Genomic DNA, 25,328 nt, shown 5'->3' on the forward strand with positions numbered 1-25,328 from the left:
CCAAAACACTTCAGTCATGCTGTCCTTTGTGGGCAACTCCTCTGAAACCCCCACCCTCACTCCTTTATAGCCACAGATCTATCTTCCGTCTCTATAGTTATACCTTCCCTAGAGAGTGTCATATACGTGGAATCTTAGCCTTTTGAATCTGGCTGTGGTCATGTATTTGTGACTCATCCATGTGGTTGTATATATTAATATTTGTTGCTTTTTCATTGCTATGTAGTATTCCAGTGTGTGTGTGTGTGTGTGTGTGTGTGTGTGTGTGTGTGTCTGTATACCATGATTTCTCCATTGTCCAGTTGTGGGACATTTGGATGACCTCCAGTTTGGGCAGTTATAAATAAAGTCACCATATACATTCACATGCAAGTTTTTGTGTGAAATTAAGATTTCCTTTATCTTGGGATTGCTGGGCCCTATGGAAATCCAACTGCTACTTAATTTCCTTAGAGTACAAGGAGCCTAGAAACAGTTCAGTTGCTCTGGGGGTTGAATACTCTTCTGCATGAACACTGTTCTCACTTATGTAGCATGAGTCTGGGAGTGAACAAGCTATGATCTGGTCTTGTCCAGTCATCCATTCCAGCTGTGTCCCCAGCATGCAATAAGGGGCTCAGGATGTGGACTTGATGTCTTCAAGTCCAGTGACTCCAGAAAATCACTTGCCCGTTTTGGGGACAGCCGTAAGTCAAGCTACCCCAGGACACTCCATTTCCTTTCCTTTCCTCTTCCCATCAATGTCTGTATCTTAAAAGTTTCATCAAGATTTGTAGACAAATAGATATTGAGATTTTCAAGTGAAGGAAATATATGTAAATGGAGTTCTTATTACTTTTCCATTTGAAAGTTTTTGAAAATATATGCAGTTCCCAAATTTGCTCATTAAATGTGAATTTATAATGTGATTATATTCCCAGAAAGCTAAAAATATTATCATCATTATACGATCCCTATTATATCTGAATTATTAGATACAATTTTTGATGATTTGTCTTCAAAAAGATGAAATATTTAAAACTTTTTCTTCTTTTCTGTCGCAAATGAACACAGCTGAGTTAAATTCAATTGTGTGCCGTTTGTGACACACAATGATTTCTATCTTGTTTCAATTGAATGAAGTGTATGAGACCTCTATTTTTATGTCTAGCGTCAACTTATTTCATGTTTCCAATTTTCACTTGTTTTTCTGAAATAATAAGGAAAAATGCAATTAAAATATGCAAATAATGCTGCAGACAGCACCGCCCCAGCTAATCATGGTATAAATAAAGTAATAGGACACTGGCACATAGAAAAGGAAGTTTGGGGAAATCAACATTTAATTCACAAAACCACTGTTATGCCCAGAATTCGTGATCCCCAAAGACCACTAGGGAGCCGAGTCCGATGCAAAAGCAAAGAGCCTTTATTCGAGCTAGCTCGAGCTCAATCCCCTACCTGCACCGACGCAGCGGTGAGATACCAGGGAAAGAGAGCGAGTTTCAAAAGGACAAAGGTTTTATTGGGGCCTGGGGGCAGTTGGTGAGGTAATGGCTATGGCCTCAGCCGATTGGCTGGGGAGGGGTCCTGGGGAAGGGTCCGGCAGGTGAGGGAGGGTTTACTCGAGGGGAGGAGGTGTGGTCAAGGTGAAGGACACAGAACAAGATGGAGTCAAGGGGAGGAGGTGTGGTCAAGGTGAAGGACACAGAACAAGATGGAGTCGAGGGGAGGAGGTGTGGTCAAGGTGAAGGACACAGAACAAGATGGAGTCGAGGGGAGGTGTGGTCAAGGTGAAGGACACAGAACAAGATGGAGTCGAGGGGAGGAGGTGTGGTCAAGGTGAAGGACACAGAACAAGATGGAGTCGAGGGGAGGTGTGGTCAAGGTGAAGGACACAGAACAAGATGGAGTCGAGGGGAGGAGGTGTGGTCAAGGTGAAGGACACAGAACAAGATGGAGTCGAGGGGAGGTGTGGTCAAGGTGAAGGACACAGAACAAGATGGAGTCGGCTGGCGTAGGCCCGCCCTTTCACCACAACTAGTGAAAAGATGAATTTTAGAGGTTTGAAAAACTGCGGAAGCATGCTTGTGTTGTTCTGCCCGGTTCCAAAAACAAACGATCTTATTTTAATCATCTTGTTAGTAGGTAGAAAATGAGCACGTTCCACCTGATAACTTCCACAGTCCAGTGAAGCTAGAGTTAACAAAATGAGCTTAGATAATCATTTGTCTTGCAATTAGTTCGTTCATTCATTCATTGGACATGCATTGACATCCCCTATGTCCATAGAGGCATCAAGTAAAACACTGTCCCCATCTTTGAACCACTTACAGTGAAATGGATAGGATGGAAAAGTGAGGCAAGTATTGTCGGTGGATATCTAGCCAAGACAGAGGGTCACATGGGGAAGGATCTTCTTAAACGGGTTGATATTTGAGCTGACTCAAGTTAGCCTGGTTTAGGGAGGAGGGAACTCTCTGCAGATGAAACAGCATAGAGCATAGGCATGGATGGAGCGATTGCCAGGGAGTACAGGAAGGTAACACTAGAGCCTGAAGCCATATATGTGTTTCCTAGACTGCTGTAACAAATTACCACAAACTGGGTGGCTTATAACCACAGAAGTTTATTCTTTCACAGTCCTGGAGGCCAGAAGTCTGAAATCAAGGTAACAACCTGGCTGGTTCTTCTGAAGACTCTGAGGGAGAGTTGGTTCCATGCCTCTCTCCCGGTCTCGGGTGATTGTGGGCAACGCTTGGCATTCCTTGGCTTATAGAGCCATCACTCCAATCTCTGCCCCCACCTCCAGCTGGCATTCTCCTCCCTCTGTGTCTCTGTCTCTATCCCTTCACATGGCATTCTTTTTTTAAAAAAAAAAAGTTTATTTATTTATTATGAGAGAGAGAGTGGGTGGGGGAGGGGCAGAGAGAGAGAGAGGGAGAGAGAGAATTCCAAGCAGGCTCCATGCCACCAGCACAGAGCCCCACACAGGGCTTGAACTCGTGAACCGTGAGATCATGACCTGAGCTGAGATCAAGAGTCAGACGCTCAACCAACTGAGCCACCCAGCTCCTCCCACATGGCATTCTTAAAAAGACACCAGTCATTGGATTTAGGGCCCACTCTAACCTAGTATGGCCTCATTTAACCTGTTTACCTCTGCAAAGGTGCTATTTCCAAATAAGGTCACATTCACAGGGGATTTGGTCTTCCATACCAAGGTTATGACTCCAACATATCTTTTTGGCAGACACAGTTCAACTCACAACAAAACAGGGTCCCTCAGACTACAGCCCACCCATTGCCCTTTTGCAGTTATTGTTTGTAAATAGGGTTTTATGGGAACGCAGCCACGCCCACTTGTTCACCGAAGGCAGAAAAGAGTCATTGTGACAAAGACCATGGGGTCCACAAAGCCTAAAACATTTACCATCTGGCCCTTCCAGAAAAAGTTTAGGGACCCCTGAGCTAGAGAGAAATCGGGTAATCATGAATGGCCTTGGGGGTTAAGCCAAGGAGTGAGACCGTGGTGCCGACCACTCTAGGGAATGTGGTCTGATGTTGATAGAAAGTGTGCAGGCACCAATGGGCTGGAGAAGTCACAAAGAGAAGGCAGAGTGGGCAGGGGATTTGCAGGCCCCGGTGAGATATTGTGGTGATTAGTGAAGGAACGGGCGGGAGACCATGCAGTGGAGAGCGAAGAATGAGATGTGGTGTCTGTGATTGGGACGATTATGCACTATGAGAAGATCAAAAGGGAGGTGCAGAGATGGAACTGAAGGAGAGTCAGAGGCAGGGGGGAGAAGACCATGGAACGGGAAGGCAAGGGGGAAGATGAGCATTCTCCATGGGTCTTAGAAATGCCACGACTGAGGATATTAGTGGGGTGGTGAGGAGCCCCATGAGCCAGGGCATGCGATCCCCAAAAGGTCTAGAGCACTGTAGTTCCTCCCCAAAACACTAGCACCCATAATTCAACTGGCGCAGCCCCCGTGCACAAAGTGATGGTGTGATTAATGTGGATTCTGGCGCTCCATCCTCGTAGCAACTTAATAAAGTATGTGCACAGCCTCCAAATGAAGGCTGTAATCACTTTTCCATAGTTTCTGAATTATGAAGTTGGATTCCCATCACAAGCGCTGTCAAGTTTTTTTGGCTTCGAAACCAATTAAAATGATGAACAGCTGTGAAAGGAACCAGACGTGCATTTCATCTTCCTCCAGAACGGTTAGGGATCAGTCCTTTTCCGTGTCACGTTTCACATTAGCCGGGAACATGAAATTGGGCTTGTTCAAAGGTAAGACTCAAACAACTTCTTCATGGAACAGAACTGATCCACTTAGCTTTTTTTTTTCCCCCCAGCTGTAAACACTAAGATATTTACAACGTGCCTTTCTTCCTTCTGGCTTCTCTCCCAAGATCATAACACCCGGTATCCATCCTCTCCTGTTAGCAAGGTTATCCTAAAAGGAATCACCAAAGCAGGAATTCACTTTGGAAAAAAAAAAAAAAAGACAAGTGAAAAGATTGCGGGAAGATTTTGTGTTTGATTTAGTATGGATGAGAAAGTAAGTGGCAACGGAAAACCTTGAGACCCACCCCCCCCCCCACCACCACCACACACACATCTTGCTGCCACATCATTTATCTCAGGTATATTAACGTGCCCACCCATTTCCAAGGGTACTAGGATAAGTCTCGTAATTTTTTCCCCAGTTTTCATGGTAGGAAAGACCTGCAGAGAGAAGAGAATGAGTCTCCATCAGATCACATTCCCAGGACAAAGTCAACCCGTTCTAATTAAAAAGACTTGAGCAAGTCACATTCCCCCAGAGCCTCAGTTTTCCTGTCTGTAAAATGGGGGTTACAATACTCAATTCTCAAAACGACCGTGAGGCTCAACCAACAATAATTTGTGTTGAATTATACACGTATGTGATTTATACCTAAAACTTGTGCCTGTATGTATAATAACAATAGACCCCTGTGTGATCTACTTCTCCTTCATGTTGCTATGCTTCTGACAGGTGGAAAAAACAGCGTTTTTGGAGATAGTCTCCAATAAATAACATTTGGACTGAACAGCCCCTTCGCTGAGGTGACTCAGTTATCAGTGAACTCTTTGCTATTTTTAGGGCTAAAAAGGGAGAGGCAGGCAATACTGAAGTTGTTGAGTCAGTCACACAGGGAGGGCTGTAAAGCGGTGTCTCCCTTTCTCCCAGGACATCTGGACTCATAGGCAGTGGCCTGGGACCCCAGCAGCCATTCAGAGGCGAGCAGAACACACAGAGGACCTGAGGGAGGGGAAGCAGTGATGTCCTATCTCTACAACATCGCAGAATACCCAGCCAAAAGAGGGAAGCACAAATCAACTTGTACCTCGTCACCTTGACAACACAAATTTAGACCCTGGCTGCTAGATGCTCTTCTGATTCCTTTTCCAAAACAATGTCTCGCTCTCGTCCTGCTGATTTACACGATTGCTATTGCAGGGCCTGAGAGCACACTCTGTCTTTGCGAGACTGGGAGAAGCGGGCTTGAACAGCCTTTGGAACAGGCGACTCCCAGCCGCTTCAATCTTCCCTCCCAGACAAGGGGTGAGGTCCAACAGCAGCTACTGTCAGCCCTTCCGAGGGCTGCCCCCCCTTCCGTCCTGGGTCCAGGAGGACATCCCTGCAGTCTCCTGTGGGATCACTCTTTCCATCTTCTCATTAAGTTGCCAGGACTAACTTGGACTGCCTTTCTTTTTTTTTTTTTTTAATTTTTTTTTCAACGTTTATTTATTTTTGGGACAGAGAGAGACAGAGCATGAATGGGGGAGGGGCAGAGAGAGAGGGAGACACAGAATCGGAAACAGGCTCCAGGCTCTGAGCCGTCAGCCCAGAGCCCGACACGGGGCTCGAACTCACGGACCGCGAGATCGTGACCTGGCTGAAGTCGGACGCTTAACCGACTGCGCCACCCAGGCGCCCCGTTGGACTGCCTTTCTTAAACCCACATGTCTTCTTTTCCTTCAACTTGAAGTTAGCTGCTGCCTCTGTCACCCTCTCCTGATGTGACGGGTAATGAAGTGATAAAGGCACTCAGCACATCCACCAGTTGCCTTTGTGCAACTCGCTCAAGGTCAGCCTTGTCCTTGTGGGGACACAGAGATACCTCGGCAGTGAAGGGCCCTGGGAAAGGGGGGGTAGCATCCAGCAGGGTTAGCACAGGGCCGGGAGGATTGACCACCTGGCTGACAGAACAGGTTGTACACCAGCATTGGCTTCAAGCGGGATCTATGCTTAAAGAGGTGATTGTCTCTGTGCACCCTCATTTTTATTAAATCCAAATTGTATCCTACTGCGTTGTTAACTTAATTTGTCTATATCACTTGTTAGAACCCAGGAAACTCATATTGTTTCTTTTCAGGAAAGAGGCAGGGGTGTACAACTGAGCAGCTTTGAAATATACACACACTTTTAAAGAAATGCTTTAATTCCTATTGCTATTAAAACAGCTTGGCATTAAGTTTTGTCTATAATTGGGTATATTTTTAAAGTTTTGACAGAACTTTATTTTAAGCAGCAGGAAGCAAAAAATAATTCACACCTTAATATTCATCAAAAATTATTTAACAGCAGGAAAACCTTCACTTTGAACTTCCACTCTTCATTCTTGCAGAATCAATTCCCGTGACAGCTCTCACCTGCCAGGAGCACAGACAATCCGATAATATTATGCGTAGTAACCGCACACCTTATCTTGCTTTCTTGTTTTCCCTGGTCTATCAGGCCACGCCTTCAGAGCCAAGTAATCCATTGCGACAACTCTATTCTCAGAACTGACTTTCTCCATAGAAAGCACTTCACTCTGAGAGATGCCAAGAAGCTCCTGATGCTTCCAAAATACCACCCTTCAATCTCTACTATTAGAGATTGAGTTCTTTGGCTCCTTTCCACGTCCATTCTCTTCTGCTAAAGCAAATAATACTGGAAAAGGCACTGTACTGAACTTATTCATGCTAAGATAAGAATGGCTTATCAAATTCAGTTTCTTCCTGTCGTAGAGTTTAGGTGGAAGGGGGAGGAGGGGAAGTGGGTGGAGAAGATTCTAACAGGGAATTATGGATGTGTAAGGGGAAGGGAAGGGCCACAGGCAAGCCTGACCCCTTGCAGCACTTTACAAATAAAAGAATCAGTGTGCATACACGAATCCCCTGGAGAGCCAGTTAAAATGCGGATTCACATTCAGCCAGCCTGGGGTACTGTCTAAGATTCTGCGTTTCTAACAAGTGCTCAGGCGATGTCAGTGCTACTGATCCCTAGGCCACACTGTATTGACTATACATCAGAATCGCCTGCAGAGTTGGGTTTTGTTAACTACTGATGTCCAAGCTCTGCCCCAGATGAATTAGATCAGAATCCAGGGGTCACTCAAGTATCCATCCTTCTAGAAGGTCCCCAGGCAATTCCCGTGAGCAGCCTGAGTTGAAAGACACAGCTGGCTGCTAAAGATTGTGTTGAACACTTGGGTGTCAGTCCATAATTAATGTATTCACTCATGACGGCCAAAGGCAAGGCACCCCAGCTCTTGTAAGTTCCTCTCCAAAAGTGGCTTGCTACTCTACAATGCCTGGCAAGTAGTTGGTACTCGAGAAATAGTTGTTCAATGAAAAAAATAAATAAGTGACAGGCCGAACACAATGAATAAAGGCCAAGAGCCTACAGAATGTAAAGAATGGAAGCTAGAACGTCGAAATGACAAGTGACAAGATTGAGATTGGAGGACAGAAAATCTTTTCCATTACTCCTTCAGATCCCCTGTGCAGATAATCAGTTCTTGGCCCCTCTCGAGGCCGAGTCTGCTGATAACAGGAGAACCCGAAGCCGTGATATTGCCAGTGCTTTATTCCAGTGGTTCCCAAACATTGACCGGTCACAAACACACCTGCACGATTCTTGCCGCGGGTGTTATTATTTACCTAGGAGATTTCCTTAAACTGACTCACCTCTTTTATTATAAATGAATGTGTTTTGAAGGGAAACTATAAATCACTATTTCAAACAGATAAACAACCAATATCCCTTGACATAAATGGAAGGTAACCGTCAAAATACATACAGTGAAAACAACTCAAGCTGGATGCCCTGCCTGCCAATGCTTGCCTCTGTCAGATAAGAAGACGTATGGCAAGGCTGAGGGAGGTATTAACGACACAGTGCGCTTAACGGAGACTTGTCTGTCGCTGCATAATAAGGATCGGGGGACTGCTTTGAAAGGAGTCACGGTCTGGCCTGCAAGGCCGTATTAGTGAAGGCACGGCGTGTATGCATCCCATGAAACATCTCTCTTGGCCAGCAGTTCTCAAACTGTATTCCGAAATCCAAGGGCCACCAACGGGCACCGGGGTGGCTCAGTCGGTTAAGCGTCCGACTTTGGCTCAGGTCATCATCTCACAGTTCATGGGTCTGAGCCCCGCATCAGGCTCTGTGCTGACAGCTCGGAGCCTGGAGCCTGCTTGGGATTCTGTGTCTCCCTCTCCCTCTGCCCCTCCCCCCCACTCATGCTCTGTTTCTCTCTCAAAAATAAATAACATTAAAAAAATTTTTTTTTAAGAACGCCTAGGGCCACCAAGTAGTGCTGAAGAGGCTCTGGGGAAAAAAAAAAAAAAGAAGCTTTTCCAAGATTTCAGTTTCTGAGGAATCCAGCCACCCATGCTTACATACACTGTGATGTTTGTTTTTCAAAAAGAGTTCTGCTTCTAAGAGGAACAACATAATCGAGAGGAAAAGGGACTAGCTTGAAGCTTGCTGTTGAAAGGAAGAGAAGGAGATTTCTCTTTTGAAAGCGTACTTACTGCTCTGGGCCTCAAAGGCTTCATACCCACCTTGGATGAGAGAGTTTACTAACCAAAACTATGCTGTTTGAAAAATGAATGGATCACACAGAGTAAGAGAAGTGCTTCCTGGCCCTTTAGTGAGGTGTGTCCTGGGTGGGGTTTCAATTATTGGCTCAATTTACACGCTTGGATTTAGACAAAATGACCCACGGACATTGTAGGGTGTAAGTACACTAAATTGTGTATTTACTTCAATTTGCTAGGTATCTTTCTCTTTTAAGCAACGCATGCAATAGAATGTGATGGTTGTGTTTCTTTTTTTTTTTTAAATGTTTATTTCTTTTTGAGAGAGAGAGAGAGTGCTCGTGCTAGCAGGGGAGGGGCAGAGAGAGGGAGACAGAGGATCCAAAGTCGGCTCTGTGCTGACAGCAGAGAGCCCGGTGCAGGGCTCGAACTCATGAACCGTGAGATCATGACCTGAGCTGAAGTGGGATGCTTAACCGACTGAATCACCCAGGTGTCCCTGTAATGGTATGTTCTTATGCAGAGCGGCAAGACCGCATGGTTAGAGGAGAGGCCTTTCTGAGTCAGACTGTTTATTTATTTTGAGGAAGAGAGAGAGAGAGAAAGAGAGAGAGAGGCAGGGAGAGAGAATGCTAAGCAGGCTCTGTACTGTCAGAGACTCTGTCTCCTTTCATCTTTGTGACCTCAGGCAAAATACTCAGTGTCTCTGTGCCTCAGTTTCCTTGCTCATGGAACGAGAGTGATAAGAATATTGTCTACCCCCTAAGGATGTCGTGAGAAGCTGACACGTGCAAAGCATCCGAAAGAGCCCCTTGCACAAAGCAACCACTCATTGTGTGTTACCTGTTGTTATTATGGCAAAAAAAAATTTTTTTACATAAAATCAAGTGTTATGCCATGAAAATTTTGTCTTCCACCCCAGACCCCATGACCCTCCCTAGAGGCAGAGTAGTATATAAAGGTTCTTAGGTATCTTTCCGGAAATACTGTATGCATTTACTATAAAGAATATGCTCTCTAAGCACCTGGGTGGCTCAGTGGGTTAAGCGTCTGACTCTTCATTTCGGCTCAGGTCACGATCTCATGGTTCGTGAGTCTGAGCCCCGTGTAGGCCTCTGTGCTGACAGGGTGGAGCCTGATTGGGATTCTCTCTCTCTGTGCCCCTCTTTCTCTCAACATAAATAAATAAACTTTTTAAAAAATACTTTAAAAATATCCTTCTCTTCTGTGCAATTAGGAGCTCACAAGGCTCCTACACCCTGCCTTTCTTTTAATTTTTTTCGAATGTTTACTTATTTTTGAGAAGACAGAGTGCAGGCTGGGGAGGGGCAGAGAGAGGGAGACACAGAATCTGAATCAGGCTCCAGGCTCTGAGCTGTCAGCACAGAGCCCAACGTGGGGCTCGAACCCATGGACCACGAGATCCAAAGTCAGACGCTTAACCGGCTGAGCCACCAAGGAGCCCCTACACATTGCCTTTCTTACTCGACAATACTTGTTAGGAATGAGTTCGTGATAGGCTTGGTCCCTCATTCTTTGCTGAGCCTGCAGAGTTTGGCATCTTATGGAGGCCCCATTGTTTATTTAAGTCGGCCCCACCATTGAACATTTACAATCATGCTGCCAGGAATACACTCAAAAGCAAATGTTTCATACATGTGCAAGTATATCTTTAGGATAAATTCTTAGAAGGGGGATGGCTGGGTCAAAGAGTCTGTGGCTCTTTTATTTTGGTAGATATTGCCAAATTCCTCTTCCAAGAAATGGCACCAATTTGCACACACAGCTCTCTCCCCTCCTTCTCAGAAAACTATTTTAAATTCATAAAACAAAATACATGAAATAATCAAAGAAAGCAACTATACTGAGACACAGTTATCCACGTGTAAGAATACAAGTGTGAAATGGTAATACGTATCATTCTTTCTCAACGCGTTGAACAACAAAATCTCGTGGCAGGTAGGAGTGAATAGGAAAAATATTTCAGCGTATCTGCAACAACTGTAACGTGATATGAAACTACATGCTGGTGACAAGCTCCCAGGTCCTGCTAATAATATCGTGGCTTGTAGCCTCCATCCGTAATTGAAGGAAATGCTAAATCTGACTTGGCAGCTAGTGATAATAAAGATGTAAATTCTTTCGGAACAAGTGAGAGACCCTATCAGTGGAACCGAGCCAGCCCTCAGAGATTAACTGTGGTGAGTGGCAGCTTCTCGTCAATGCAGCAGGTCAACCCCAGGAATTCACACTTTCAGGGCAGCTCTTAAATTTTGTGGGTGGGAATCAGCCTCATCTAGCCAAAACCCATTTCATTGGCCTTCTGAAGTGACAAGACAAGTCAAGATGTGGACAGGCAGGGATAAGTCTACAGGAGCCACCAAGGATGTTGCTTTGACTGTTTCTCAGAGATAGCCCTACCTCTTCCTTCAGTACACCTGCTCTCCTATCCCCAGGGTTTGGGAGAATATTAAATAAAATAAGAGAATTTTAACTCCTTTGAAAACAAAAAAGCACTCTTTCTTTGTTTTCATGTTTATTTATTTTAAGAGAGAGAGCACGTGTGTGCGAGTTGCAGAGGGGCAAAGAGAAAGGGAGAGAGAGAATCCCAAGCAGGCTCTGCGCTGTTAGCTCAGAGCCCAACACGGGGCTTAATCCCACAAACCGCGAGATCGTGACCTGAGATGAAATCAAGAGTCAGAGGCTTAACCAACTGAGGCACCCAGGAGCCCCTAAAGGGCACTCATTCTTAAGACTCTGTGTTAACCATTGGGAATCAATATTATTTTCTCTTCTTATGTGTAGTGCTTAGAACCTCTCTCAGCTCTGCTGATAAAAGTGACCCTGTGGGCCAAGGAAGGAGCTGTTTAGCTTTGGAAAATAGAAAAAGTCTAGTGGTCCAGGACACGGTCTGGGGGCACGGTGATCCTTGCCCACCCTGGCTAGGATGCTACCGTGTTCTCTTACCCTGAGAATACTCCAGTGGCTAGAGAAATTACTGGAATTTACCAGAGCAAGAAGGAAGTGATAGTAGGAGGCGTCAAATCAGAGAACACCCCATCACTGGAAAAATACACAACTCTGGCAATCTTAGGAGTATAACAGAAAGATTTCAAACAATTTTCTGACTATGCATCTTTTTTTTTTTTTTAATTTTTGAGTGTTGGAGAAATGTTAAATTTCATTAAGTTTTACGGCCAGACTTAATATAGACATAAATCCCTTTAATGTTGGTTTCAGTCAAAAGTGAGCTGAACATTATCGTTAAAGCAGCGCATGTGGGAGAATTATTTGAGGAAAATCAAAATAGGCACAGTTGGGAACGTTCAGCCATGACCATATTAGATGCAAGCAGCAAAATTCTGTAGGCTCTAAAGGACTGGGCTATTTTGCTGCTCAGTTTCCATACAGACGAGCTTTGTTCCGGGGCAATATGGTTGCAGTTTGCAAGTCTATCTGGGGAAACTCATTTCTCTCTCATTAGTCCAGGAGCGCAGTGCAATTTCAGCTAATACGGTTACACAGCTCCTAGCTGGGTTATTTGGTTAAATGCCTTCAGGGAAAGTAGCAAGGCAGAATAAAGGGACCAACGAGACAGATGTACTTTCTTGTTCTGAGTCCCTATAGCTGTGGGAAATCTCATTGGCGATTAATCATATCCCACGCTGTACTCATAAACTCCTATCGTTTGAGATATTATTTAAGTGTGGTGTTACTTGGCATTTCACAGGGCACACCTTGTCTCCTGGTCCAGTTTCTTTGATGTCTGAGCTTACAGATGACTCTAACTGGGGAGATCCACTTGCCATGGTTCTGGGACGTGGTAGCACTTACATGCATTTGTGTGGCATTGATGAAAACGCTCCCTACTGGTGGGTGGGTTGCAAAACCACACCCTCCTTCCCGGCCAGCAAATTAGAAAATGTGTTCCCTTCTGGGCAAACAAATGAGAAAAGAGTGCCCCCACCCCAAGACAGGCCAATTCTTTTTTAAAGCCCCACCCCAGGGCACACAGCTTGTGGAGTCCAGGGCAGCCTTTAATTCCTCCCCTTGGACATGCACCCTTATGCACAACTGTGCATGGGCAGCCCTGATGAAAAAAAGACCACATTCCCAATGTTGTAGTCAGACTACAGAGGTTGCTCCTCGCGCTCTAAAGAGGTCTGTTCACTCATAGCCATGGATCCCCACGTTACCTACCTTGGCCTATTAGGAAAGCTAGGTATTGTCAGAATGTGAGCGCAGCATCATATTTCAAAATGAAAGATGAGTATGGCCTTGTGTGGCAGACAGGACACTTGTAGATGGAGGGACAAAGACCTAAAGGGTTGTTGCCTCTAGAAACAGCCTTCAACCAGTGATGGACAGGGAGATGGTGGCAATAATGGTGAGGCCTCCCTACCGTCCCAGCCTTCTGCCTCCAAGAGTGCCCCTACCAGTCTCTGACCATAGTAACACCCAATGACCCACCTTTGATTGGCATGAGACCCGGGAGACGTAAATGTCAAACTCTTAGCAATGTAGTAAGGCTAGTTTGTATCAGATTCCTTTGCAGCCCACCTAGAGAGAAGAGGAAAGGGGACGGGCACCGTCTCAGAGCAAAAGGGGGCCCTCAGGAAGACGAGGACTGCGCAAGATGCTATAGTGTAGGCCTCGGGCTCTCAGAGGGCAGCCTGATTTGGCAAACTCTTTCTATAAAAGTAAATATTTCGAGATTTGTAGGTTTCTGTCACAACCGCTTAAGTCTGCTGTTGGAGTGTGAAAGCAGCCAGTGGCCACTAAACAAATAGACATGGTTGTGTTCCAATAAAACTTTATTTACAAAAACAGGTAGAGGGTCAGATTTGGTACATACCATATTTTGTGACTCTTGCTATCGGTGATCAAAGAGAGTGAAGGACACAGAAGAAGTAGGAGTGAGAGAATGCCCCCATTTTGGGGCAACGCACTTGCCAGCTTACATCGATTCTTTCATTCTACCCTCACAGCAACCAGGTACTTACATCTTATCACCTGCATTGTAAAGATGAGGAAACTAGGGTTTTCAGAAAACAAGATCATTGCCAAGACCAAACTGCTTAGGTTTGACACCACATCTGTCTTACTTGAATGCCTCTCTCCCTTTCTCTAGTCCAAGCTGATGCCTACAGACACATTTGTTGTGTACAACCCCAACAGGGACAGTCTGCGGGTCCCAGAGGCATTCAATTCCAGATCTGGGGGCAAGAGTGGCAGTGCCGGAGCCAGGTTCAGTCTCGGGGAGTCTTAGAAGCTTCTCTGTGTATGTGAAAGCCAAGGGGCATGGTTGCCACTGGGTTCACCGCCAGCTTTCTCGGTGAGACCAGCTCTGGCATCCGACATGTGCCATTTGTCGGCCTGTGACTTTGATGTCTGCACAAAGGCAGCACCTCGGACATGAGAAATCAGAAGATTACTTGAAAATAAGTAAGTTCCTGTCCTTTCTTAGCTTAATGTGCAGGCAGGCCACCTGGTGGAAAGCTCACAGTACAAACAACAACCAAAGTCATAACTATTAAGCTTCCTTTCTAAATTTTTTTTGGTGTTTATTTATTTTTGAGACACAGAGAGACAAAGCATAAGCGGTGGAGGGGCAGAGACAGAGGGAGACACAGCATCCGGAGCAGGCTCCAGTCTCTGAGCTGTCAGCACAGAGCCCGACGTAGGGCTCGAACTCACAGACTGTGAGATCATAACCTGAGCTGAGGTCCGACGCTTAACCGACTAAGCCACCCAGGTGCCCCTGAAACTTCTTTTCTAAAGACTAATCTAGACTTGCTTTCTGACCCCGCAGTCAAATATTCAGAAATTAAGCCCCAGAATTATTAAATACCAGAGGGTTTATTTTTTCCTCCCACTCTCAACTCTTATAAGAGAAACGAGCCATTATCAGAAGTTTCTTCCAGAAATAACTTCCAGGGCAGCCCTGAGGTCGGTTTGGATTCAGTCCAGCCTTCTCACTTTCTGCACGACGGGACAATGATAATTCAAGTTCTTCATGATGACTCTGAATCATCCTGATCCTGAATCATCCGTGATTAAATTATGTTTGCTAAACAGTTAGTATTTTCTAAAGCAAGAAAATAAGACTAATGCGTTTCCAAAAGAAGTTATGGAAGAATCCAAACCAAAACAAGCGGCTGGCTTAGCCTGGGATGACCAGAGCATTCAACTTCCAGAGACACCACTTCCCCCTAAACGTCCACGTTATTGGCTATTTTAGAAAATTCCAGCATAACTCAAGCCCCATTTAATTTATTCCTGTACACAAATAATTTTATGGAAGGCAACATTGTAACTCAAATCAATAAATGATCCGGTTTGGGCTATAAAAGTATAAACAGAACACTTACAAAAAATCGCTCACTGCTCTTTCTGGCCATAAACCGTTTGATTTTTGGCCAAAAGACACGCCAGAGCAGCCACCTGCCTTCCTCGATACTCAGCCTAGACTCTTCCACAAGGAATTAAGCATTAGTCACCAAATTAACTAAAAGACAACAGCAAAAAAAGTTTGTAAGTCATCAACCATTTCAACCTTCACAAGTGAATTTGACCCCTGACAACACACGGTCTTTCTCGTCTTACAAAAGTGGGCTCAGGGTTCCACGGATTCTCGGGTGCCAGTTCTGCCATCAGATCTCTTCAATGTTCCCCCCGCCGCCCCACCCACCTCAGGGCAAGCCATTTTCTCCAGGACCAGGAATTGGAGGCAAAAAGCCTCAGCCCAGATCACAGGTAATAATTATAAACCAGAAAAGTGAACCCGGGTGAAAGCGTGTGACGTGGGCAATCAGGCAGCAAACACAGAGGTGCAGACCAGTTCGATTTTTCTTTTCTCTAGTGGAATTTAACTTCTTATCTGCCAGCCTGATGGCACTCGCTCAAGGCAGAAATTTGACCTTGGTCAGTTCAGGGGGTGCCCCCCACTCCTGTCTCCAGAATTGTCCCCGAGCTTCAAAGGACCGGCACAGCGCTGAGGATGCGGGGTGCGTGCACTTGCGGCTCACCGTCTGTGCCCCTGGATTCCACTTTTGCGTCCTCGTTCTCATGGATTGGTTGTCACTTCGTGCGGATCCTGCCTGAACCCTGGATCCCCAGTGTCCTGACTCCCGAGCTTTCTAGGCCAGCTGATTTTTACTGCCACACTCTCACCCCTGTCAGCCTCCCACAGAGTATTCTGTTGCCCACTGCTCCACACCGATGGCCAAAGAAATGCAGAGTGGGGCCACCCCAAGTCCCTGAACGCAGACGTCCCGGGGAGCCGCTGCTGATCTGCAGCAACACAAGATGAGTCCCCTGTCCCCAGATGAGTCCCACACCCCTCCGACTTTGGACATTCCAACCCCCATCCCACTTCAGAACAAAAAAAAAAAGAGGGCCCCCTCTGAGAGCCCCACAATAGCTACGTATTGAATGTTCTGTCCAACTTGCCTTACGCCAGGCAATTTTTCTCTCTTCTGTGGAGAAACAAACCAGGCTTAGCCTACAGTCCTCCCAGTCTGTTGCTTCGGCTTGGACTCCAGCTTTGAAGCCTCAAAGAGAAAGTGTTAATTTGGGTTTCTCTCGACACTCCATCTACCAACTTTACCTAAGAATGCCCTTGTCTCAAAAACTCAGAGAAGGTTAGGGTAACCAAACATAGTAACTATTTCAAAATAGTATCCCTCAAAAGGACTGAAATCCAAACAGTTCAAGAAAAGTAAAAAAAATAAAACGACACACAAAAAAACCATGCCTGATCTGAGAGTGTCTCCCAGAGACGGGAAATAGAGACCAGAGAGAAAATTAAATTTTTTTTTTAAAGGTAAATGAATGTAGTTTGGGACCAAAGGGGAGAAGGAGGAACAGATAATTTGGAGCCAATCATTATGGCCGGAGGAGACAGGAAGTTGTCCTCTCTGATGACTGGGTGTTAAAGGAAGACCTATATTCTAGAATAAAAGATAGGCTTATTCGACACAGAAGATGCATTGACCCAAACTTCCAATGGAGTAAGAGAAGGTGGAAAATGAGGGATTGATTTTTGATAGGTATGAAGTTTCAGTTATGCACATGAGTAAGTTCTAGAACTGTGCTGTGCAACACAGCCAACAATACGGTATTGTGTGCTTCACACTAGGTTAAGAGGGTAGATCTCATGTTAAATGTTCTCACCGAGACAAAAACATAAATAACACACAGACACAAAAGAACAAAAGGAAATTTGGGGAGGTGATGAACATGTTTTTAGCACCTTGTCTGGGGTGATGTTATCATAGGTGTAGCACATGCCCAAACTCATCACGCATGAAGTATATCAGTGCCTCAATAATGCCAAAAATTCTTAAATTAAAAAAAAAAATTAATACCATAAACAAAAATAAATCCAATATGGATGAAAGAACTAAATGTGAGACCAGAAGCCATCAAAGTCCTAGAGGAGAAGACAGGAAGTAACCTCTTTGCCATCTGCTGCAGCAACTTCTTACTGGACATGTCTCCTGAGTCAAGGGAAAGAAAAGCAAAAATAAACTACAGGGACCTCATCAAGATAAAAAGCTCTGCACAGTGAAGGGAACAATCAACAAAACTAAAAGACAACCTTTGGAATAGGAGAAGATATTTGCAAACGACATATCTGATAAAGGGTTAGTATCCAAAATATATACAGAACTTATAACACTCAACACCCAAAAAACAAATAATCTACTTAAGAAAAGGGCAGAAGACATGAATAGATGTTTTTCTAAAGAAGACATCCAGCTGGCCAACGGACACATGAAAAGATGCTTAACATCATTCATCATCAGGGAAATACAAATCAAATCCACAATGAGATGGGACACCTGGGTGGTTCAGTTGGTTAAGCCTCTGACTCCTGATTTCAGCTCAGGTCATGATCTCACAGTTCATGGGATTGAGCCCCCATCTGCCCTGCCAGCACAGAGCCTGCTCAGGATATTCTCTCTCTCTCTCTCTCTCTCTCTCTCTCTCTCTCTCTCTCTCCCCCTCTCTCTCCCCTCCCCCCACCCCTCTGCCCTGCTTGCACTTTCTCTCTCTCCCTCAAAATAAATAAATAAACATTAAAAAAAATGAGATATCCCCTTACACCTTTTGTCAGAATGGCTAAAATTAACAACACAGGAAACAACAGGTGTTGGCGAGGATGTAGAGAAAGGGGAATCTTTTTACACTGTTGGTGGGAATGCAAACTGGTACAGCCTCTCTAGAAAACAGTATGGAGGCTCCTCAAAAAGTTACACATAGAACTACCCTATGATCCAGCAATTGCACTACTTGGTATTTACCCAAAGTTTACAAAAATACTGATTCAAAAGGATACATCCACCTTAATGTTTATAGCAGCATTATCAACAATAGCTACACTATGGTGAGAGCCCAAGTGTCCATCAACTGATGAATGGGTAAAGAAGATGTGATATAGATAGATATAGATATAGATACATGTATATAGTGGATAAAGAAGATGTGAGATATATGGAATATTACTCAGCCATCAAAAAGAACGAACTCTTGTCATTTGCAATGGGGTGGATTGAGCTAGAGAATACTATGCTAAGCAAAATTAGTCAGAGAAAGATAAATACCATATGATTTCACACATGTGTGGAATTTAAGAAACAAAATGAGTGAACATAGTGGGGGGAAAAATAGAGGCAAACCAAGAAACAGACTCTTAACTGGAGAGAACAAACTGATGGTTACTGGTGGCCAGGTGGGGGGGGGGGGGGGGGGGGGATGGGTTAAATGGGTGATGGGTCTTGAGGGCACTTGTGATGAGCACCAAGTGTTGCATATAAGTGATGAATCATTACATCCCACACCTGAAACTAATATTACACTTCATGTTAACCAACTGGAATTTAAATAATAAAAACTGGAAAAAAAATAAAAACACAAATTTCAATCATCGTTTCACTATATGCTAACTAATTTGGATGTAAACTTTAAAAAATTAAAAATAAAATTAAAAAAAACCCACAAATTTCAGGGTGATGTCTATTCCAAACACATTTATTTAAATAAATTAGTATTGGGGCACCTGGGTGGCTCAGTCGGTTAAGCGTCCGACTTCAGCTCAGGTCATGATCTCGCAGTTCGTGAGTTCAAGCCCCGCGTCGGGCTCTGTGCTGACAGCTCAGAGCCTGGAGCCTGCTTCACATTCTGTGTCTCCCTCTCTCTCTGCCCCTTCCCTGCTCATGCTCTGTCTCTGTCTCAAAAATAAATAAACATTTAAAATAAATAAATAAATTAGTATTATAATTCTGATTACTACAACTACTGGTGACTAATAGCCCTTTGTCCATCCAGCAAATGGAAACGCAAACTAATGGAATTCATCAGTTTGCTTTTAAAAACATTATGCCACTGATACATAAAGTTTACAGACTAAAGTGTTTTACCTCATAAAAGGGCACGATTCCTGAAAATGTCTCAGGACCCATGAAATCAAGAAATGCCCACACCGGAATATATACCTAATCCAGTGCTTTCTAGCCAAATGTATACTGTGGGCCAGGAAGCCATCTGGGTCTCTACTGCAGAACGCAAAAACAGAACAGAGAAAAATGAGATTCTCATTCTGAGCATTCCAGGCAAGCAGAGAACGCAGTGGGAAGGATGAATTAGTCTCCAAAAGATGGTAGATCATTTCCCATCTTGGGCCAAAATAAAAGGTCGGCCAACTAAAGACCTAAATGGAAAACTATTTAAGTGGATATGTAATTGATTTCTGGGGGGGGAAAAACTCTCAAGGGGAAAAATGGAGGTGTTAGATGCATAGAATTTAAACTTCTAACCAAATACTGTAGGGTGTAGAGTACTCCCCGTTCATAATTGTATATTTATTTGTTTGGTCATTTGATTGATGTCTGTGCCCCCAGCTAGGCTGTAAGTTACACAAGGGCGTTCCCATATCTGGCATAATCACTGGCACATATTAGACTCTGACCTTTGTTGAGTGACTCAGTGAGGTTGATACTGTGCTGATGTTAGGGGCTTGGGCAGAGGTTTAACACCCATAAATATAAAGGTCAGTCTGAAGCAGGGAGCCTTCTGCACAAAGCAAGAAAACTCCAGAGATTGCCTCACTTGTGACGTAAGACCGAGAGCATTCTGACCATCAAGCCAAGGAAGCATAACCTAAGTCCTGGATTCTAGGTGAAGCCCATTCACCCACAGATGGTAACTCAACTTAAAATGGAGACAGTCCTGGAGAGCGCAGGACTCAAATTTGCTAGTTCATTGAGGGCCTGAAGCAGAATGGAATGAGGAAGTCTGGGAAGAGGATAAAGGGAGGGACAGAGAGATCCAAGGACACACCAGCTCTGTCACCCCTTTGCAAGGGCTGGCCCAGGGAGGAACATTAACACAGCACTCCACAGAGGACCTGTAAGCATCAGACAGCCATGTCTTGCAGCATCCTCTCTGGCCTGTCCATCTGGCTTGACTGACCTAATGAGACGCCTTGTGTTTTTCAGAACGCGGAAGCGAGCTATGACTTCAGCGGCAATGACCCCTACCCCTACCCTCGATACACAGACGACTGGTTCAACAGGTATACTGGGCCTCGGGGGCTGCCTTTGACTTTAGATCTGGGGGTTTTGTTTGACTCTGTTTTGAAAACTTGGCTATTCCCAGGAAAATAATCTTAGTGCTTCCCTAAATTATACTGTGATTTTTCTCCGTCATAGCTACATTCTCTAAATTCTTGGATTTTGTTAATATGGCAATGTTCCTCTAAAATGGTCTTGGACTATTTTGTTTGGATGAGTTGGGAGTTCTTTGCCACTTTATTAAAGATAGAAGATGGGGCGCCTGGGTGACTCAATCAGTTAAGCATCTGACTTCAGCTCAGGTCATGGTCTCATGGTTTGTGAGTTCAAGCCCGGCACTGGGCTCTGTGCTGACAGCTCAGAGCCTGGAGCCTGCTTTGGATTCTATGTCTCCCTCTCTCTCTGCCCCTCAGTCTCTCTTTGTCTCTCTCTCAAAAATAAATAAACATTTTTAAAAAGACAAAAGAAAATAGAAATAATAAGAAATCCTTTTCAACCCACCATAAGATGATAAAAAACATGCTCGCTCCACTTGATCTGTTGAAGACAACTGTTTTGGCCCTCTGCTCTGTTTCTATGTGTTTTGGAAAAATGCTTCTGCTGTAACCTTATAAGGGCTCACGTAGTTCCTTGCAACGGAGCAGTAAGCATAATTGGCAAAGGTTTGAAGTATTTTTTTAATTGAGGCACAATCGAAATATGACATTATATCAATTTCAGGTATACAACATAGCGATTTGATATTTGCATATGTCACAAGATGATCACTGCATTAAGTCTGGTTAGCATCTGACACCATGCATAGTACCAAAGAAATATTTTTTCTTGGTGATGAGGTCATTTAAGATCTATTCTCTTAGCCATTTCCAAATACGCAATGCAGTGTCATCAACCCATAGGTTCGAAGCATTGCTTGGCGTCCTACCATGTTAATGTACCCAACGGTCCATCCAAAGGTGTGGCTTTTCTTCCGCCTGTTTTGCTACTAAACATGTAAACATGCAGTCTCTTTTTTCTCCAAGTAAAATTCTTGCCTTTACGGTTGATTGCAGATGAGAAATATTGAGAAATAAAGTCGTGTGGCTTGCTTACTCAAAATCAGCTAGGTTTTAAACCTAGCGCTTCCCTATTATTGATGTTCTTGGGTAAAGTTCATAAGAACATATGAACTTCAATTAATGGTATAACAATATGTGTACATCACTCTACTCGTTTCTTTCACTTCCATGGCAAACGCGTGTAGGCAAAATAAATGTTGCCGTTCTCTGTTCGGTGAGAAGGAAACAGGCTCAGAGAGGTTGTGTGCCTCTTCCCTGGTCAGACTAGGATGTGTCAGAGCCAACACTTGAACCCAAGCTTCAGACAGGTTTTTAAATCCAAACTGTACCATTCTTTTATAAGCAACATTTTTATGATAAAAGACACAAAGCATGATGGCCAGACTGGCCAGATATGGGTCTCCAGCGGACCAGGTGACTTATACTCAGTCCCTACAGTCAGCAAGTTGACCAGAGTGTGACTGGGGGACACAAAAGGGCACATGAGTTAGGGGTTTGGCAATTACAAAACATGCAGAAAAGAAGAAAGGAGAAAAACCAGTCACATTTGCAACATTTTAAAAAAGATCATTACCTATGTTCAACAGCACAATTTACTCTTCATCAGCTTCTTCTATGACAGCTTTAAAATTATCACGTCGTGTTCAAAAGGGTGTGCTTAGGAGATGAGGGTGTATCCCAAAGGTCTGAGAACTTCTGACATGAAGCATCTCATACCCTCCACAACTTACAACCCGACCTCCTAACTTACCCTTAGCAAATAAACCCTTTTCAGACACAGAGATGTGAAGTCCCCAGACAGATGTCACTAAGCCAGGGGCAAGACCTAACGGGTAATGGTGGTTTGGAACATTGCACTGAGGAGGACCAAGAGGGGGTGCCCGGCTTCAACATGACTGCTTACCAGTTGTCCACATGACAGCAGAGCAGGAGCAATATATGTGTCACTTGTTCTCTCTACAGCTAGTAGGTACTAAATTAATCTTTGGTGGATTGATGCAGGCACAAAAATATAACCAACACAATGGTCCCCTCCCCCCCCCCCCCGCCCCACCACGGCCCATTTTCTGAACCCAGCACAACCACCCCAAGCAAGTCTCCCTGTGTGATATGCTGTAAGAATATTCTTTAAACAAACAAACAAACAAACAAACAAACAAACAGAATTGGCTTCTATTTTAAATACTTTCATTTGCAAACTTGTTCTTGAAAGTTCAACTTTAAACTGGCTAAAATCGTCTAACTAGGGCGAATTAGGGCTTCTCGCAACACAATTCTTCATTGTCGGTGGTAAAAATTCCCCAGTGTCCGATTGCCTGAGACACAGTATAATGAATCAAGCATGTAGGATCTTTGCTTATTAGGAAGCCACTGACTCAAGACACAGGAGCCACTTTGACCTATAAATAGGGCTTTTTCCAATGATCAAGTCATATTCAAAGATCCTTATCCACCATCTTGTTATTATAAAGACTGGATGGTACCAGTTCAAATCATGGCCTCTCGAAACATAATTATTATTGTAAATGCTTATGGAAGGAAAGTGGGTCAAAGTCCAAGCCCACACCACTAGCAGGACCTGTGGTCTGAAAAGTTGGGTCTGTCCTGGAGATGATTCCTTCTTGGCCCAAGGAGAAGTTGAATATAACATCCTATCCATGCGTGTAGGATAAGTTTATTCAGAATTCCCTCCGGGTGAAATATTTGCCTGGGATTTTCTTCCATATAACTTAGGGCTTGGGGCAGGAGGAAGGAGATGAGTGGAGGAATACAGAAAATAAAATGGTCATGGGTTAGTAAGTGCTAACGCTTATCATGGGTACATGAGATTTCTGCCTACTTTTGTAGATCTCTGGATTTTTTTCCCCGTAATAAGAAGTAAATTTAAAAAGCATGGGGCATAATTTAGTTTGGTACTTATGAAACTATTAGCTTTGATATGCGAGCTTCTGAGGAGCTTGCAAAATGTCCTATGAGTGGAGACAGATGCCCAAATCACCACAGTGCTAAGCGTAGCTAGGGCTAAAATAGCAGCTTATTAAGCAGTTACTGTGGTTAAGGCACTGTTTTAAGTGCTTTGCATGTATTAATTCAGTTAATTCTCATAATAAACCTTTGAAGTAGCTATTATCAGGGCACAGTGGGTTGAGTGCCCGACTTTGGCTCAGGTCATGATCCCACGGTTCATGGGGTTCGAGCTGCATGTCTGTGCTGACAGCTCAGAGCCTGGAGCCCGCTTCTGATGTCTCCCTCGCTCTCTGCCCCTCCCCCACTCACATTCTGTCTCTCTCTATCTCAAAAATAAACATTAGGGGCGCCTGGGTGGCTCAGTCGGTTAAGCGTCCGACTTCGGCTCAGGTCATGATCTCGCGGTCCGTGAGTTCGAGCCCCGCGTTGGGCTCTGTGCTGACCACTCAGAGCCTGGAGCCTGTTTCGGATTCCGTGTCTCCCTCTCTCTCTGCCCCTCCCCTATTAGCGCTCTGTCTCTCTCTGTCTCAAAAATAAATAAACATTAAAAAAAAATTTTTTTTAAATAAAAAAAAATAAACATTAAAAGAAATTTTAAAAAAAAGAAATAACTCTTATCAGGACTATCCCCATTATGAAAATGGAGGCATAGAAAGGCTAACTAACTTGGACAAGGTCATACAGCTAATATGTGGTGGAGACAGGATTTGACACCAGTGAGGGGGTCATTATACGCACCACCTCATAACAAAGATGCCTTGGAGAGTATGGAGCAATGCAAAATTATCTCTAGCCAGAGAAGCAGAGATAGGCTTCCCTGAACGGGTAGCATTTGCTCTAGGATTTGAAGGAAGGTAACTGGTAGAGTTGAGTATATTCCAGGCTGAGGGTACAATTTAGGTGAAGGAGGGGAAGTGGGAGGTGCAGACACGTTCAGGAGGTAACCTGGACACCTGGCCTGGGAGTTAGAGCCCGGGACAGGGGGCAGCATTCTAAGAAGGCTTCATGGAAGAGGTGTGCCTCACGCAGGCTTTAGGAGAAAGGAGGAGAGATTTTGTGATTGGGTCAGAAACTGGGCCCGAGGCATAGATGAGGAAGCTTCTCTCACCGCACTCAGGGAATGTTGCTGCCCGAGGCTCTGGGAGTCTTGAGCCAGCACCTGCCTTTGGCTGGAGCTGTGTTCACTGCCGTGCCAGCACGAGTCTCTGGCCAGTTCTGCAGCCACGAAGGCATGCCGGTTTCTTCAGGTGCTCTCCTCTGGGCGTGAGCACCTTCAAGTGTGCATTTCTTCAAGAACCTATTTAAAACTCCCAGCCAAGGACCGTTTATGAAAGCAAACTTCATGCATATGCAGAACTGCTTTTAGAGGGTGGGGATATTAGAATTTCTTGCCCGGTGCTAAATTTGACTTTGTAGGATTATTCCTTTTCAAGCAGAGCAAGTGTATTTATTCTACTGTGAACCATTTAATAATTACATGCAGTATCTGAGCTCTAGAGATATATTTGAAACACAGTTGAGAAATTTGCAAAAGGAGTAAATTTCCTCCTAGCTTGCAAGCAGAAAAATACAGATGGCCGAGCAAAGCAATAATATAGTAGTAGTAATCCAAATTGCAAAAAGGTAGAAAATCATGCACATTTAATGAACCTCACTAATATGCAGAACAGATATAACCGACTTCCTGTGTGGTATCAGGATCTAGCATGACATGTTTTTCTTCGCTGGCATTCAGTAAATGTTGATTGGCTGGTTGATAGATGGGCGGCACACCTTGTCAGCCATGCCGAGATGCTGAGTGGCCTTGACATCCGTCCACTTCAGAGCTTCCCGCTTCCTCCGAGGTTTGCAGCCCACGCTTTGTCAATAATTTTCCAGCCTTGCTCGGTTTTAGGTCAA

General features: G+C 44.4%; 1 protein-coding gene across 1 annotated transcript in view; it reads left to right on the top strand.

Moving 5' to 3' along the window:
- The window catches only part of PCSK2 (proprotein convertase subtilisin/kexin type 2), a 275,158-nt gene that overhangs the window by 180,703 nt on the left and 69,127 nt on the right, over positions 1 to 25,328 (top strand). Inside the window, exon 6 of the mRNA XM_003983799.6 lies at positions 20,329 to 20,405. Within this exon, the coding sequence (XP_003983848.2) occupies positions 20,329 to 20,405 (77 nt within the window). The remainder of the gene's footprint in view (positions 1 to 20,328; positions 20,406 to 25,328) is intronic.

This window comes from Felis catus, chromosome A3 (genome assembly GCF_018350175.1).
Source record: "Felis catus isolate Fca126 chromosome A3, F.catus_Fca126_mat1.0, whole genome shotgun sequence".
Lineage (NCBI taxonomy): Eukaryota > Metazoa > Chordata > Mammalia > Carnivora > Felidae > Felis > Felis catus.